This window comes from Triticum dicoccoides, chromosome 3B (assembly GCF_002162155.2).
Source record: "Triticum dicoccoides isolate Atlit2015 ecotype Zavitan chromosome 3B, WEW_v2.0, whole genome shotgun sequence".
Taxonomy (NCBI): domain Eukaryota; kingdom Viridiplantae; phylum Streptophyta; class Magnoliopsida; order Poales; family Poaceae; genus Triticum; species Triticum dicoccoides.
Genome location: NC_041385.1, coordinates 489,031,129 through 489,046,087, shown reverse-complemented (window position 1 = coordinate 489,046,087; position 14,959 = coordinate 489,031,129). Strand labels below are relative to the sequence as shown.

At 44.7% G+C, this 14,959-nt stretch overlaps 1 protein-coding gene across 1 annotated transcript; it reads right to left on the bottom strand.

Moving 5' to 3' along the window:
• Positions 1-13,999: 13,999 nt before the first annotated feature.
• On the bottom strand, positions 14,000-14,414 carry LOC119281434. Its single transcript, XM_037561950.1, has one exon. It carries the CDS (start codon positions 14,354-14,356, stop codon positions 14,234-14,236), a length of 123 nt encoding a protein of 40 aa, XP_037417847.1. The 5' UTR covers positions 14,357-14,414; the 3' UTR covers positions 14,000-14,233.
• Between the last annotated feature and the right edge of the window lie 545 nt (positions 14,415-14,959).

The window sequence follows — 14,959 nt, the reverse complement described above, 5'->3', positions numbered from 1 at the left end:
CAATATTGGATGGTAGAGACACCATGAAACATGGACTTATTAGGCGAGTAGGGGACGGGGCATCCATGTTGATCTGGCTCCATAATTGGATTCTACGGGACTTTAACATGCGACCCATTGTAAGCATGGTACAGGACCCGCCTCAAGTGGTGGCCGAACTGATCACGACGGATGGCATCATGGGACATGGACAAGCTAGCTCAAATTTTCATGCCTACAGATGTACAAGCTATTGCTTCTATTCCACTATGCACACGTTAGGTGGATGATTTGTAGTCTTGGACCCATGAGAAGAACGTGGTTTTTTCAGTCCGCTCGACTTATTGAATGTTAGTCTCTACGAAGTTACGCCGTGAAGCATGGCTCGAGGGAAGAGCAGAATCTTCAAACTCATAGAGGGGTGCGAAGGACTAGACAAGCATGTGGAGGTTAGCCCAACAATCCCTCCAACGTTCCCTCCAACGTCAAAATTTTCTTATGGAGGTTAGCCCAACAATCCCTACCCACATCTGATATCTTAAAGAGTAGGAACATGTCAACAGTTCCTTCATGCGGACTCTGTGGACGGGATGATTCTTGGCAGCACGCTCTCGTACACTATAACATGGCAAGATGCGTGTGGGCTTTGGAAGACCCAAACCTAGTTGAAATTGCTGGGAACAACAAGGAATCGGAAGCAAGAAGGTGGATGTTTGCACTAACTGATAGCTTGCAACATGATGATTTTGTTAAAGTGGTGGTTACACTATGGGATATTTGGTATGCACGTACAAAAGCACTCGATGAGCAACACTTTCAGACCCCCCATGCATCTCATCACTCCATACACAACTACATCCGAGAGTTGGGCAGGTGTAAACCAGTCATGATACACCCATTGCCGATAGCAAGGGCATCTCGCCCACGTAGAACACCCCCCAGCGTAAGGTTTTGCTAGATCATGGTAGATGAGGCAATGGCGAGGAACTCAAGTACTGGATCTTTCAATGTCGTGTGTAGGGATGGAGCAGGCAAATACCTAGGAGCTCTTTCTCTAGCCTGGGATCTCCTACTTACGCATGTGATAATAGCTTCTGATTGCCAAGAGGTTGTTACAAATAAAAAAAAAATCAGGAGGCTTATATGGGAGCGTCGTCAAGGAGATCAAAGCTATCTCGGCACAGTTCATGGCATGTCCTTTCATCATCGAGGGACATGAAACTAATATTAAGGCTCATCGCCTTGCTAAGCACACATTAGGCCTTTCTTTAGGATGCCATCTGTGGCTCCTCGATCCCCCGGATCTAAATTGTATCCAATGTATTTGGCCTATGATTAGTGAACAAAATGTGTTTAGACTCAAAAAAACTTATAGTGGGTTTTTCGATCTATGTAGGGCTTCTACATTGACGTATTCTCTTACGGGGAGTTGGTCCAAACCTTAGCGTGACGACTTATTGACCATGATACAATGCCAGGCGAAACTCGACGATGGAGCGGCAACGGTGACATGCTTTTAGCTTGTACTTGAGACCGACCTTGTTTAGCTGTCCAAAGACTTGGTTTTAATTTAATTGATATAGTATGTATGTATCATCCGAGGTATTTTAATATAAATCTAGAGTTTTTCACAAATTAATTTGATTTAGTATTTTGGATCCCGCAAACACAAGAATAGAAAAAGAGAGTGGGAGGGGAATTTTTTTGCAACACCATTTGTAGATACGTCATCTGTTGGAGAACCAATTTCGGCCTAAAAGCCCTAAAAATGGTTTTTGCACCATGCCTATTATACATCAAACATCATCTGTTGGAGATGCTCTGAAATAGTTAGTATGCAAATGTTCATGGAAAATATGATTTTAGTATATGAAATTCGGGAAATATGTGGAATATGATTATTAAATTACTGAAGTATGAGTGTGATTTGTGAACTAGTTAGTTCTCTGAAATGATTGAATTGACGATCTTGTAAATGCAATTCTTTATAACACTTTTTTTAAATAGGTGTAATCACCATTTTGAAATAATGGAATATGTGGGTTTGCTCTTTGAAATAATTAAAATCACATTTTTGTTTTTTGCTTATATCCCTTAAAAATAAGTGTAATCACTGGTTTTAATAAGGAAATAAATTGAATAACTTATTTTAAAATAGTTTTTTAGTAACTGAAATCCTTTCTATGAAATAGTTGGAATCACAATTTTAAAACATCTGAAATCACTTCTTTGAAATAGATGGAATCACAATTTTTAAATAGTTGAAATCAATTATTGTAAGTAATTGGAATCAGTATTTGAAAATAATTGAAATATATTGATGTGGTGAAATCATATTTAAAAAATTTACGGATGTGGTGAAATAATTGAAATTACTCTATTTAAGTGACATCTTTTCTAGAATAGTTGAAATCCTATTTTTTTAAAAGTGAAATAGTTAAAATCACTATTTTTGAATTGCAAAATAGTTGAAAACAAATGAAATCTTCACACCATTTTGTATTTTTTCTTCAAAAAATATTAATTTGATGTGTTTACTACTCCCTCTGTGAAGAAATATAGTTGATCTAAACGCTCTTATATTTTTTTACGAGGGGAGTATTTTTCATATAAATGCAAAAAATGACAACGAAATATATACATTGCCTAGAATACAGAGGAGCGTAGAGTGTGCAGTGCTGGATGGATGTGGTTGTCTGGCAGAACCACTAGAAAACATTTTGGCACCTGTAGACACTGGTAAATGGCACGTGTCATGCGCGTGTAATGTCGCATGCTGGGAAGGACTAATGGCAATTTGATTTTACTATGCGGGGAAGCTGATTATTTAGTATAATTAGATTGTTTTTTTGAACGGTCGCGGGGGGAGAGGATCCCCACCTGAATATATTGCTCAAAAAGCTGCCAAAGCCAAGAGTCACCCCTTAACTTTGGCTGATCCAGTTTATAAGGGAAACCGGATCAAAAACCTAAACAAGTTGACCCCATTTATGAGGAAAACCGCGTCGAAAACCTAAGTAACAAGGTTACAAAAGATTAGAAAAAAAATGCCACCCAGGAGAAGGCAAGACCTAGCTAGCAGGCACAAAGACCAACACCACGAGAGACACAAGTAGATATAGTGTGCTGTCGAGGGATCACAATACTAAGACTCTGCAAACAACCTAACGCACTGCACCGGCGTGCGTACCGAGCCCCACGACACTATAGATGATCAACCATAATCAACGAGTGCCAAACCTTAACACGAACCTTGATTGGAAGATCCGCCACGGGTGGTCGAAACGATTAGCAGGTTGGGGAGGCATCATTGCGTCACCATTGAGCAAAGATGAGCCAACACATCACCAAGAGCGCAAAGCTCGCCGCAGCACAACGGCAACCTGTTGGGGAACATTGCAAAAAATAAAAAATTTTCTACGGTTTCACCAAGATCAATCTATGAGTTCATCTAGCAACGAGAGAGAGGAGTGCATCTACATACCCTTGTAGATCGAGCGGAAGCGTTCAAGAGAACGGGTTGAGGGAGTCGTACTCGTCGTGATCCAAATCATCAGAGATCCTAGCGCCGAACGGACGGCACCTCCGCGTTCAACACACGTACGGTCAGTGTGACGTCTCCTCCTTCTTGATCCAGCAAGGGGGAAGGAGAGGTTGATGAAGATCCAGCAGCACGACGGCGTCGTGGTGGATGCAGCAGGGATCCCGGCAGGGCTTCGCCAAGCGTCTGCGAGAGGGAGAGGTGTAGCAAGAGGGAAGGGAGGCGCCAAGTGCAAGGGTCCAGCTGCCCTCCCTCCCCCCTCTTTATATAGGGACCCGGGGGGGGGGGGGCCCTAGGAGATGGGATCTCCTAGGGGGCGGCGGCCAAGGGGGGTGCCTTGCCCCCCAAGGCAAGTGGAGGCGCCCCCTCCCCTAGGGTTCCCAACCCTAGGCGCAGGGGGGCCCCAAGGGGGGCGCACCAGCCCACCAGGGGCTGGTTCCCCTCCCACTTCAGCCCATGGGGCCCTCCGGGATGGGTGGCCCCATCCGGTGGACCCCCGGGACCCTTCCGGTGGTCCCGGTACAATACCGGTGACCCCCGAAACTTTCCCGATGGCCGAAACTCGACTTCACATATATATAATTCTTTACCTCCGGACCATTTCGGAACTCCTCGTGACGTCCGGGATCTCATCCGGGACTCCGAACAACTTTCGGTTTGCTGCATACTAATACCTCTACAACCCTAGCGTCACCGAACCTTAAGTGTGTAGACCCTACGGGTTCGGGAGACACGTAGACATGACCGAGACGGCTCTCCGGTCAATAACCAACAGCGGGATCTGGATACCCATGTTGGCTCCTACATGCTCCTCGATGATCTCATCGGATGAACCACGATGTTGAGGATTCAAGCAAACCCGTATACAATTCCCTTTGTTAATCGGTATGTTACTTGCCCGAGATTCAATCGTCGGTATCCTAATACCTCGTTCAATCTCGTTACCGGCAAGTCACTTTACTCGTACCGTAATGCATGATCCCGTGACCAGACACTTGGTAACTTTGAGCTCATTATGATGATGCATTACCGAGTGGGCCCAAAGATACCTCTCCGTCATACGGAGTGACAAATCCCAGTCTCGATCCGTGTCAACTCAACATACACTTTTGGAGATACCCGTAGTATACCTTTATAGTCACCCAGTTACGTTGTGATGTTTGGTACACCCAAAGCACTCCTACGGTATCCGGGAGTTACACGATCTCATGGTCTAAGGAAAAGATACTTGACATTGGAAAAGCTCTAGCAAACGAACTACACGATCTTGTGCTATGCTTAGGATTGGGTCTTGTCCATCACATCATTCTCCTAGTGATGTGATCCCGTTATCAATGACATCCAATGCCCATAGTCAGGAAACCATGACTATCTGTTGATCAACGAGCTAGTCAACTAGAGGCTCACTAGGGACATGTTGTGGTCTATGTATTCACACGTGTATTATGATTTCCGGATAACACAATTATAGCATGAATAATAGACTATTACCATGAACAAAGAAATATAATAATAATCCTTTTATTATTGCCTCTAGGGCATATTTCCAACAGTCTCCCACTTGCACTAGAGTCAATAATCTAGTTACATTGTGATGAATCGAACACCCATAGAGTTCTGGTGTTGATCATGTTTTGCTTGCGGAAGAGGTTTAGTCAATGGATCTGCGACATTCAGATCCGTATGTACTTTGCAAATATCTATGTCTCCATCTTGAAAATTTTCACGGATGGAGTTGAAACGACGCTTGATGTGCCTGGTCTTCTTGTGAAACCTGGGCTCCTTGGCAAGGGCAATAGCTCTAGTGTTGTCACAGAAGAGAGTGATCGGCCCCGACACATTGGGTATGACTCCTAGGTCGGTGATGAACTCCTTCATCTATATTGCTTCATGCGCTGCCTTCGAGGCTGCCATGTACTCCGCTTCACATGTAGATCCCGCCACGACGCTTTGCTTGCAACTGCACCAGCTTACTGCTCCACGATTCAACATATACACGTATCCGATTTGTGACTTAGAGTCATCCAGATCTGTGTCAAAGCTAGCATCGACGTAACCCTTTATGACGAGCTCTTCGTCACCTCCATAAACGAGAAACATGTCCTTTGTCCTTTTCAGGTACTTCAGGATATTCTTGACTGTTGTCCAGTGTTCCTTGCCGGGATTACTTTGGTACCTTCCTACCAAACTTACGGCAAGGTTTACATCAGGTCTGGTACACAGCATGGCATACATAATAGATCTTATGGCTGAGACATAGGGGATGACACTCATCTCTTCTTTATCTTCTGCCGTGGTCGGGCATTGAGCCGAGCTCAATCTCACACCTTGCAATACATGCAAGAACCCTTTCTTGGACTGATCCATATTGAACTTCTTCAATATCTTATCAAGGTATGTGCTTTGTGAAAGACCTATGAGGTGTCTCGATCTATCCCTATAGATCTTGATGCCTAATATGTAAGCAGCTTCTCCAAGGCCCTTCATTGAAAAACACTTATTCAAGTAGGCTTTAATGCTGTCCAAGAGTTCTATATCATTTCCCATCAAAAGTATGTCATCTACATATAATATGAGAAATGCTACAGCGCTCCCACTCACTTTCTTGTAAACGCAGGCTTCTCCATAAGTCTGCATAAACCCAAATACTTTGATCATCTCATCAAAGCGAATGTTCCAACTCCGAGATGCTTGCACCAGCCCATAAATGGATCGCTGGAGCTTGCATACCTTGTTAGCATTCTTAGGGTCGACAAAACCTTCCGGCTCCGTCATATACAGTTCTTCCTTAAGATAGCCATTAAAGAATGCCGTTTTGACGTCCATCTGCCATATCTCATAATCATAGTATGCGACAATTGCTAACATGATTCGGATAGACTTCAGCTTCGCTACGGGAGATAAAGTCTCATCGTAGTCAACCCCTTGAACTTGCCGATAACCCTTAGCGACAAGTTGAGCTTTATAGATGGTAATATTACCATCCGCATCCGTCTTCTTCTTAAAGATCCATTTGTTTTCTATCGCTCGCCGATCATCGGGCAAGTCTGTCATAGTCCATACTTTGTTTTCATACATGGATTCTATCTCGGATTGCATGGCTTCAAGCCATTTGTTGGAATCTGGGTCCGCCATCGCTTCTTCGTAGTTCGAAGGTTCACTGTTGTCTAACAACATGATTTCCAGGACAGGGTTGCCATACCACTCTGGCGTGGAACATGTCCTTGTAGACCTACGAAGTTCAGTAGCAACTTGATCCGAAGTACCTTGATCATCATCATTAATTTCCTCTCCAGTCGGTGTAGGCACCACAGGAACATTTTCCCGAGCTGCACTACTTTTCGGTTCAAGAGGTAGTACTTCATCGAGTTCTACTTTCCTCCCACTTACTCCTTTCGAGAGAAACTCTTTTTCCAGAAAGGATTCGTTCTTGGCAACAAAGATCTTGCCTTCGGATCTAAGGTAGAAGGTATACCCAATGGTTTCCTTAGGGTATCCTATGAAGATGCATTTTTCTGACTTGGGTTCGAGCTTTTCAGGTTGAAGTTTCTTGACATAAGCATCGCATCCCCAAACTTTTAGAAATGACAACTTAGGTTTCTTCCCAAACCATAATTCATATGGTGTCGTCTCAACGGATTTAGACGGAGCCCTATTTAAAGTGAATGTAGCTGTCTCTAGTGCATATCCCCGATATGATAGCGGTAAATCGGTAAGAGACATCATAGATCGCACCATATCCAATAGAGTGCGATTACGACGTTCGGACACACCGTTACGCTGAGGTGTTCCAGGCGGCGTGAGTTGTGAAACGATTCCACATTTCCTTAAGTGCGTACCAAATTCGTGACTTAAATATTCTCCTCCACGATCTGATCGTAAGAACTTATTTTTCGGTCACGTTGATTCTCTACTTCATTCTGAAATTTCTTGAACTTTTCAAAGGTCTCAGACTTGTGTTTCATCAAGTAGACATACCCATATCTACTCAAGTCATCAGTGAGAGTGAGAACATAACAATATCCTCCGCGAGCCTCAACGCTCAATGGACCGCATACATCAGTATGTATGATTTCCAATAAGTTGGTTGCTCGCTTCATTGTTCCGGAGAACGGAGTCTTGGTCATTTTGCCCATGAGGCATGGCTCGCATGTGTCAAATGATTCATAATCGAGAGACTCTAAAAGTCCATCAGCATGGAGCTTCTTCATGCGCTTGACACCAATGTGACCAACACGACAGTGCCACAAGTGTGTGGGACTGTCGTTATCAACTTTACATCTTTTGGTATTCACACTATGAATATGTGTAACATCACGTTCGAGATTCATTAAGAATAAACCATTGACCATCGGAGCATGACCATAAAACATATCTCTCATATAAATAGAACAACCATTATTCTCGGATTTAAATGAGTAACCATCTCGTATTAAACGAGATTCAGATACAATGTTCATGCTCAAACTTGGCACTAAATAATAATTATTGAGGTTTAAAACTAATCCCATAGGTAAATGTAGAGGTAGCGTGCCGACGCCGATCACATCGACCTTGGAACCATTCCCGACGCACATCGTCACCTCGTCCTTCGCCAGTCTCCGCTTATTCCGCAGCTCCTGCTTTGAGTTACAAATATGAGCAACGACACCGGTATCAAATACCCAGGAGCTACTACGAGCACTGGTAAGGTACACATCAATTACATGTATATCACATATACCTTTAGTGTTGTCGGCCTTCTTGTCCGCTAAGTATTTGGGGTAGTTCCGCTTCCAGTGACTCTTCCCTTTGCAATAAAAGCACTCAGTCTCAGGCTTGGGTCCATTCTTTGACTTCTTCCCAACAACTGGCTTATCGGGCGAGGCAACATCCTTGCCGTCCTTCTTGAAGTTCTTCTTACCCTTGCCTTTCTTGAACTTGGTGGTTTTATTGACCATCAACACTTGATATTCCTTTTTGATTTCTACCTCTGCTGATTTCAGTATTGAAAATACTTTAAGAATAGTTTTCACCATCCCCTGCATATTGTAGTTCATCACAAAGCTCTTGTAGCTCGGTGGGAGCGACTGAAGGACTCTGTCAATGACCGCCTCGTCCGGGAGGTTAATGTCCAGCTGGGACAGGCAGTTGTGCAACCCAGACATTTTGAGTATGTGCTCACTGACAGAACTATTTTCCTTCATCTTACAACTATAGAATCTGCCGGAGACTTCATATCTCTCGACCCGGGCATGAGCTTGGAAAACCATTTTCAGCTTCTCGAACATCTCATATGCTCCGTGTTGCTCAAAACGCTTTTGGAGCCCCGGTTCTAAGCTGTAAAGCATGCCGCACTGAACGAGGGAGTAATCATCAGCACGTGACTGCCAAGCGTTCATAACGTCTTGGTTCTCTGGGATGGGTGCTTCACCTAGCGGTCCTTCTAGGACATATGCTTTCTTGGCAGCTATGAGGATGATCCTCAGGTTCCGGACCCAGTCCGTATAGTTGCTGCCATCATCTTTCAGCTTGGTTTTCTCTAGGAACGCGTTGAAGTTCATGTTGACATGAGCGTTGGCCATTTGATCTACAAGACAATTTTTGCAAAGATTTTAGACTAAGTTCATGATAATTAAGTTCATCTAATCAAATTATTTAATGAACTCCCACTCAGATTAGACATCCCTCTAGTCATCTAAGTGTTAGATGATCCGAGTCGACTAGGCCATGTCCGATCATCACGTGAGACGGACTAGTCATCATCGGTGAACATCTCCATGTTGATCGTATCTTCCATACGACTCATGTTCGACCTTTCGGTCTCTGTGTTCCGAGGCCATGTCTGTACATGCTAGACTCGTCAAGTTAACCTAAGTGTTTTGCATGTGTAAATCTGTCTTACACCCGTTGTATGTGAACGTTAGAGTCTATCACACCTGATCATCACGTGGTGCTTCGAAACAATGAACTGTCACAACGGCGCACAGTTAGGGGGAACACTTTCTTGAAATTATTATGAGGGATCATCTTATTTACTACCGTCGTTCTAAGTAAACAAGATGCAAAAACATGATAAACATCACATGCGATCAAATAGTAGTGACATGATATGGCCAATATCATATAGCTCCTTTGATCTCCATCTTCGGGGCTCCATGATCATCTTCGTCACCGGCATGACACCATGATCTCCATCATCGTGTCTCCATGAAGTTGCTCGCCAACCATTAATTCTACTACTATAGCTAATGGTTTAGCAATAAAGTAAAGTAATTACATGGCGTTAAATCATTGACACGCAGGTCATACAATAATTAAGACAACTCCTATGGCTCCTGCCGGTTGTCATACTCATCGACATGCAAGTCGTGATTCCTATTACAAGAACATGATCTCATACATCACAATATATCATTCATCATTCATCACAACTTTTGGCCATATCACATCACAAAGCAATTGCTGCAAAAATAAGTTAGACATCCTCTAATTGTTGTTGCATCTTTTACGTGGCTGCAATAGGGTTCTAGCAAGAACGTTTTCTTACCTACGAAAAAGCCACAACGTGATTTGTCAACTTCTATTTACCCTTCATAAGGACCCTTTTCATCGAATCCGCTCCAACTAAAGTGGGAGAGACAGACACCCGCTAGCCACCTTATGCAACTAGTGCATGTCAGTTGGTGGAACCTGTCTCATGTAAGCGTACGTGTAAGGTCGGTCCGGGCCGCTTCATCCCACAATACCGCTGAAGCAAAATAAGACTAGTAGTGGCAAGAAAGTTGACAACATCTACGCCCACAACAGATTTGTGTTCTACTCGTGCAAAGAGAACTACGCATAGACCTAGCTCATGATGCCACTATTGGGGAACGTTGCAGAAAATAAAACTTTTTCTACGGTTTCACCAAGATCAATCTATGAGTTCATCTAGCAACGAGAGAGAGGAGTGCATCTACATACCCTTGTAGATCGAGCGGAAGCGTTCAAGAGAACGGGGTTGAGGGAGTCGTACTCGTCGTGATCCAAATCACCGGAGATCCTAGCGCTGAACGGACAGCACCTCCACGTTCAACACATGTACGGTCAGCGTGACGTCTCCTCCTTCTTGATCCAGCAAGGGGGAAGGAGAGGTTGATGAAGATCCAGCAGCACGACGGCGTGGTGGTGGATGCAGCAGGGATCCCGGCAGGGCTTCGCCAAGCGTCTGCGGGAGGAAGAGGTGTAGCAAGGGGGAAGGGATGCGCCAAGTGCAAGGGTCCGGCTGCCCTCCCTCCCCTCCTCTTTATATAGGGACCCCAGGGGGGGCACCGTCCCTAGGAGATGGGATCTCCTAGGGGGGGCGGCGGCCAAGGGGGTGCCTTGCCCCCCAAGGCAAGTGGAGGCGCCCCCTCCCCTAGGGTTCCCAACCCTAGGCGCAGGGGGGCAAGGGGGGGGGGCGCACCAGCCCACCAGGGGCTGGTTCCCCTCCCACTTCAGCCCATGGGGCCCTCCGGGATGGATGGCCCCACCCGGTGGACCCCCGGGACCCTTCTGGTGGTCCCGATACAATACCGGTGACCCCCGAAACTTTCCCGATGGCCGAAACTCGACTTCCCATATATATAATTCTTTACCTCCGGACCATTCCGGAACTCCTCGTGACGTTCAGGATCTCATCCGGGACTCCGAACAACTTTCGGTTTGCTGCATACTAATATCTCTACAACCCTAGCATCACCGAATCTTAAGTGTGTAGACCCTACGGGTTCGGGAGACACGTAGACATGACCGAGACGGCTCTCCGGTCAATAACCAACAACGGGATCTGGATACCCATGTTGGCTCCTACATGCTCCTCGATGATCTCATCGAATGAACCACGATGTCGAGGATTCAAGCAACCCCGTATACAATTCCCTTTGTCAATCGGTATGTTACTTGCCCGAGATTCGATCGTCGGTATCCCAATACCTCGTTCAATCTCGTTACCGGCAAGTCACTTTACTCGTACCGTAATGCATGATCCCGTGACCAGACACTTGATCACTTTGAGCTCATTATGATGATGCATTACTGAGTGGGCCCAAAGATACCTCTCCGTCATACGGAGTGACAAATCCCAGTCTCGATCCGTGTCAACTCAACATACACTTTCGGAGATACCCGTAGTATACCTTTATAGTCACCCAGTTACGTTGTGACGTTTGGTACACCAAAGCACTCCTACGGTATCCGGGAGTTACACGATCTCATGGTCTAAGGAAAAGATACTTGACATTAGAAAAGCTCTAGCAAACGAACTACACGATCTTGTGCTATGCTTAGGATTGGGTCTTGTCCATCACATCATTCTCCTAATGATGTGATCCCGTTATCAATGACATCCAATGCCCATAGTCAGGAAACCATGACTATCTGTTGATCAATGAGCTAGTCAACTAGAGGCTCACAAGGGACACGTTGTGGTCTATGTATTCACACATGTATTATGATTTCCGGATAACACAATTATAGCATGAATAATAGACTATTACCATGAACAAAGAAATATAATAATAATCCTTTTATTATTGCCTCTAGGGCATATTTCCAACACAACCATGGGAGGGTCTTGAGCATGCACAACAACGGAACGGAGACCACGCGAAGGACAACCAAAGAGAAACACATGAAGAAGAAACACACCACCGTCGGCCCCAAGCTCGTTGCACCACCACCACAAAACACACCACCCTCAACCACACGCCGCAACATGAACCGTCGCTTTGGGCCCCCAAGATGACGCCTCCAAGGAGGAAGTGCTTCGAAGACGCAACACCATCATCCGATCCAGCGAGTCCGATCTTAGGTTTTCACCCGGTGACCACAAAGCAAAGTACTGTAGGTGTTGGAGCTCCACAATGGCACCTCCTGTGAGGAAGGCGACGTCCATAGACGCCACTGCCGCCGACATCGACATAGTGGATGCAAGGTTCTTACCTGGAGTTTGAGCACATCCCTACAGCAAGATGGCCTGAACCACACCGACATGCACGTATAATTAGATTGCTAATATTGATTCACTTTTTTTTTCAAGTAAGATCCACAGACATGCACGTCTATACAAATGTGTGAGCCACAGAGTAATTTTTTTCCCTCTTGGCACACATTCTATACATGGAACGTTAATAATTCTGCCAAAGTTTGTAGAGAGAGTTATAAACACACATACTTGTGTAATTTTAAGTATCATGATCTGAATTACCATGGCTGAAGCCACACAAATTGTCAATAATCAATCATTAATTATAAAGATATAAACAATTTAGTAATACATCGGTGCGATATCGGATTTACACAATTTGGAATACCGAGAAAAAAAGTCTCACGTCGTCCTCAAATGTTTGTCTTAATAAAATTTAATACGTCCTAGATTCAGCAATGGAAAGAGTACTACGTTGCAAGTTATTCATCATTACAAATAAAATAACCAATCAAAGATTGCTTATGTCTGTTCGGTTGATCAGAAATTGTTCGTACAAAAAACAGGATGATAATATTTGTAAAATAAATTTATGAGAGAAAGTAAAAGTTACTTTCCCGTCAAAAAAGAATAAAAGTTATTTAGCTGTAAACATAATATTTTATTATTTTATTTGTCATTCTTGGATCGGTTAAATTCCTTCTACGGGCATAATATTGTTTACGGCTTTCTATGCCTATACCCAGGCCGCACCATTGCAATGCCATTTCTCTCTCTCATAATGATGCCGACTTGGTAGCTTGCTAGTACTCCCTCCGTCCGAAAATGCTTGTTGAAGAAATGAATGTATTTAGATGTATTTTAATTCTAGATACATTCATTTTCATTTATTTATGCGACAAGTAACTCCGACGAAGGGAGTAGTTGCTAGTAGAGTATTACTATATCGCTGCATGCATTCTACCACGAGAGTCTGCTAGAAATTTCGGGATGGCAGTGACCCTACAAACTGCATCCGAGAGTGCCAGGATGGCAGCACAGGAAGGGGCGCCCTGCGAATCCCTGTATTGTAGACCGTTAGATTGACATATCTAGTGGTCTATATACAGCCACGTGCTTCTTTAGCACAAGCCACTAAATTTGAGCCGTTGGATTAGAAAGATGCAACGGTCCATATGACAGCATCTGCAGTGCCGAACTCAAATCAACCGAGCATGCATGAATAGCTGGCAATCTGGCATGAGGAATGCGTCAACTAGTACACAAACTATATGAAAAGATCTGAAAAAAACTAATCTGGCAAGGAGTTAAGGCCATATTATATGCACGGACACGGCATGATGCCTCGATTTGTTTCTGCAAATATTCTGGGTAAACTTGTCGCCTGACTGAGTCACAGAAGTATCATGGGCAGATCGGCAGCAATATCACGATTCGATGGCAACTCAAGTGCGGATTTTTTTGGCAAATTTCGAAGTGCGTGCGGTTGCGAATTCCCTTGAGCAGAAAGAAAGTAACCCACGATACTGCACTTCCACACTCCCACAGCACAATAACATCAACCGATCAAGTTCAGATATTGCATTTCTGATCTACCAAGCGCACAGCAAGAATGTCAAGCTTTCTCGCCAAAAAGAAGTCAAAAATCTAGCAAGGATCCCCTAAAAAAATCTACCAAGTACTACTACACATGAACGAATCGTCAAGACCTAACTCTGAAGCCTGAAAGCCAGGGCAAAACTGGGAGTCTTGGGCTTGAACTGAATACGCCGATCACTGATCCTGATCTAGTCGTGGTGGCAGAGCAGCATGACGACGCACCGCCGGATGATGTAGAGCCTCGCCTTGTGCTCCCTCAGCATCCTGCTGAGGCCTCCTCCCCGCTTCCCCTGGCTCCTCGTCTTGCTCATCCTGGTTGAAGAACGGTCAAGATGTTTCGCTTCAGAATACAGTTCCTGTTTCTGCTGAGTCTGGGCTCTTCAAGCCTTTATCTCTAGTGTGCTTTGATCTCATATCATCTGGCGGGCTTTATATAGGGGAGGAGCCCCGGATCGCCGGCTCTCTTGGCTAGTTTAGTTGTAGCTTGCAGCGACATGTTCCGTTGTTCAGAAAAATCATATGCCACCTCTCCGAGACGGCAGCTGTCACTCCACATGCACATGGGCATGGCATGGCACAGCTTGACATCTTGCGCGAACTTTGATGCAAGATCTTGGGGGCCATGTCTCCAAAATCTGTGGACCATCTGGTGCCTCATTAGTCGTTCTGATTCCGGTGACAGTGATATTTCCGGCTGGGATTTGCTCACCCACATGCATGTATGGTTTGACCGCTAGACATTCCTACTTGTTTGGCATCCACTTGACCTGATTTGTCTAGCCCTGGGCATGCATATCTCAGTTATCTATTCTCAATCTCAGAGATTCTGGTGAGTTGAGATCGCTAGGTTCCCCTAGACAACGGTATCAAGGCTAATCAAGCTCCGGGCAACTGATCTCGCCGTGCTTATCAGC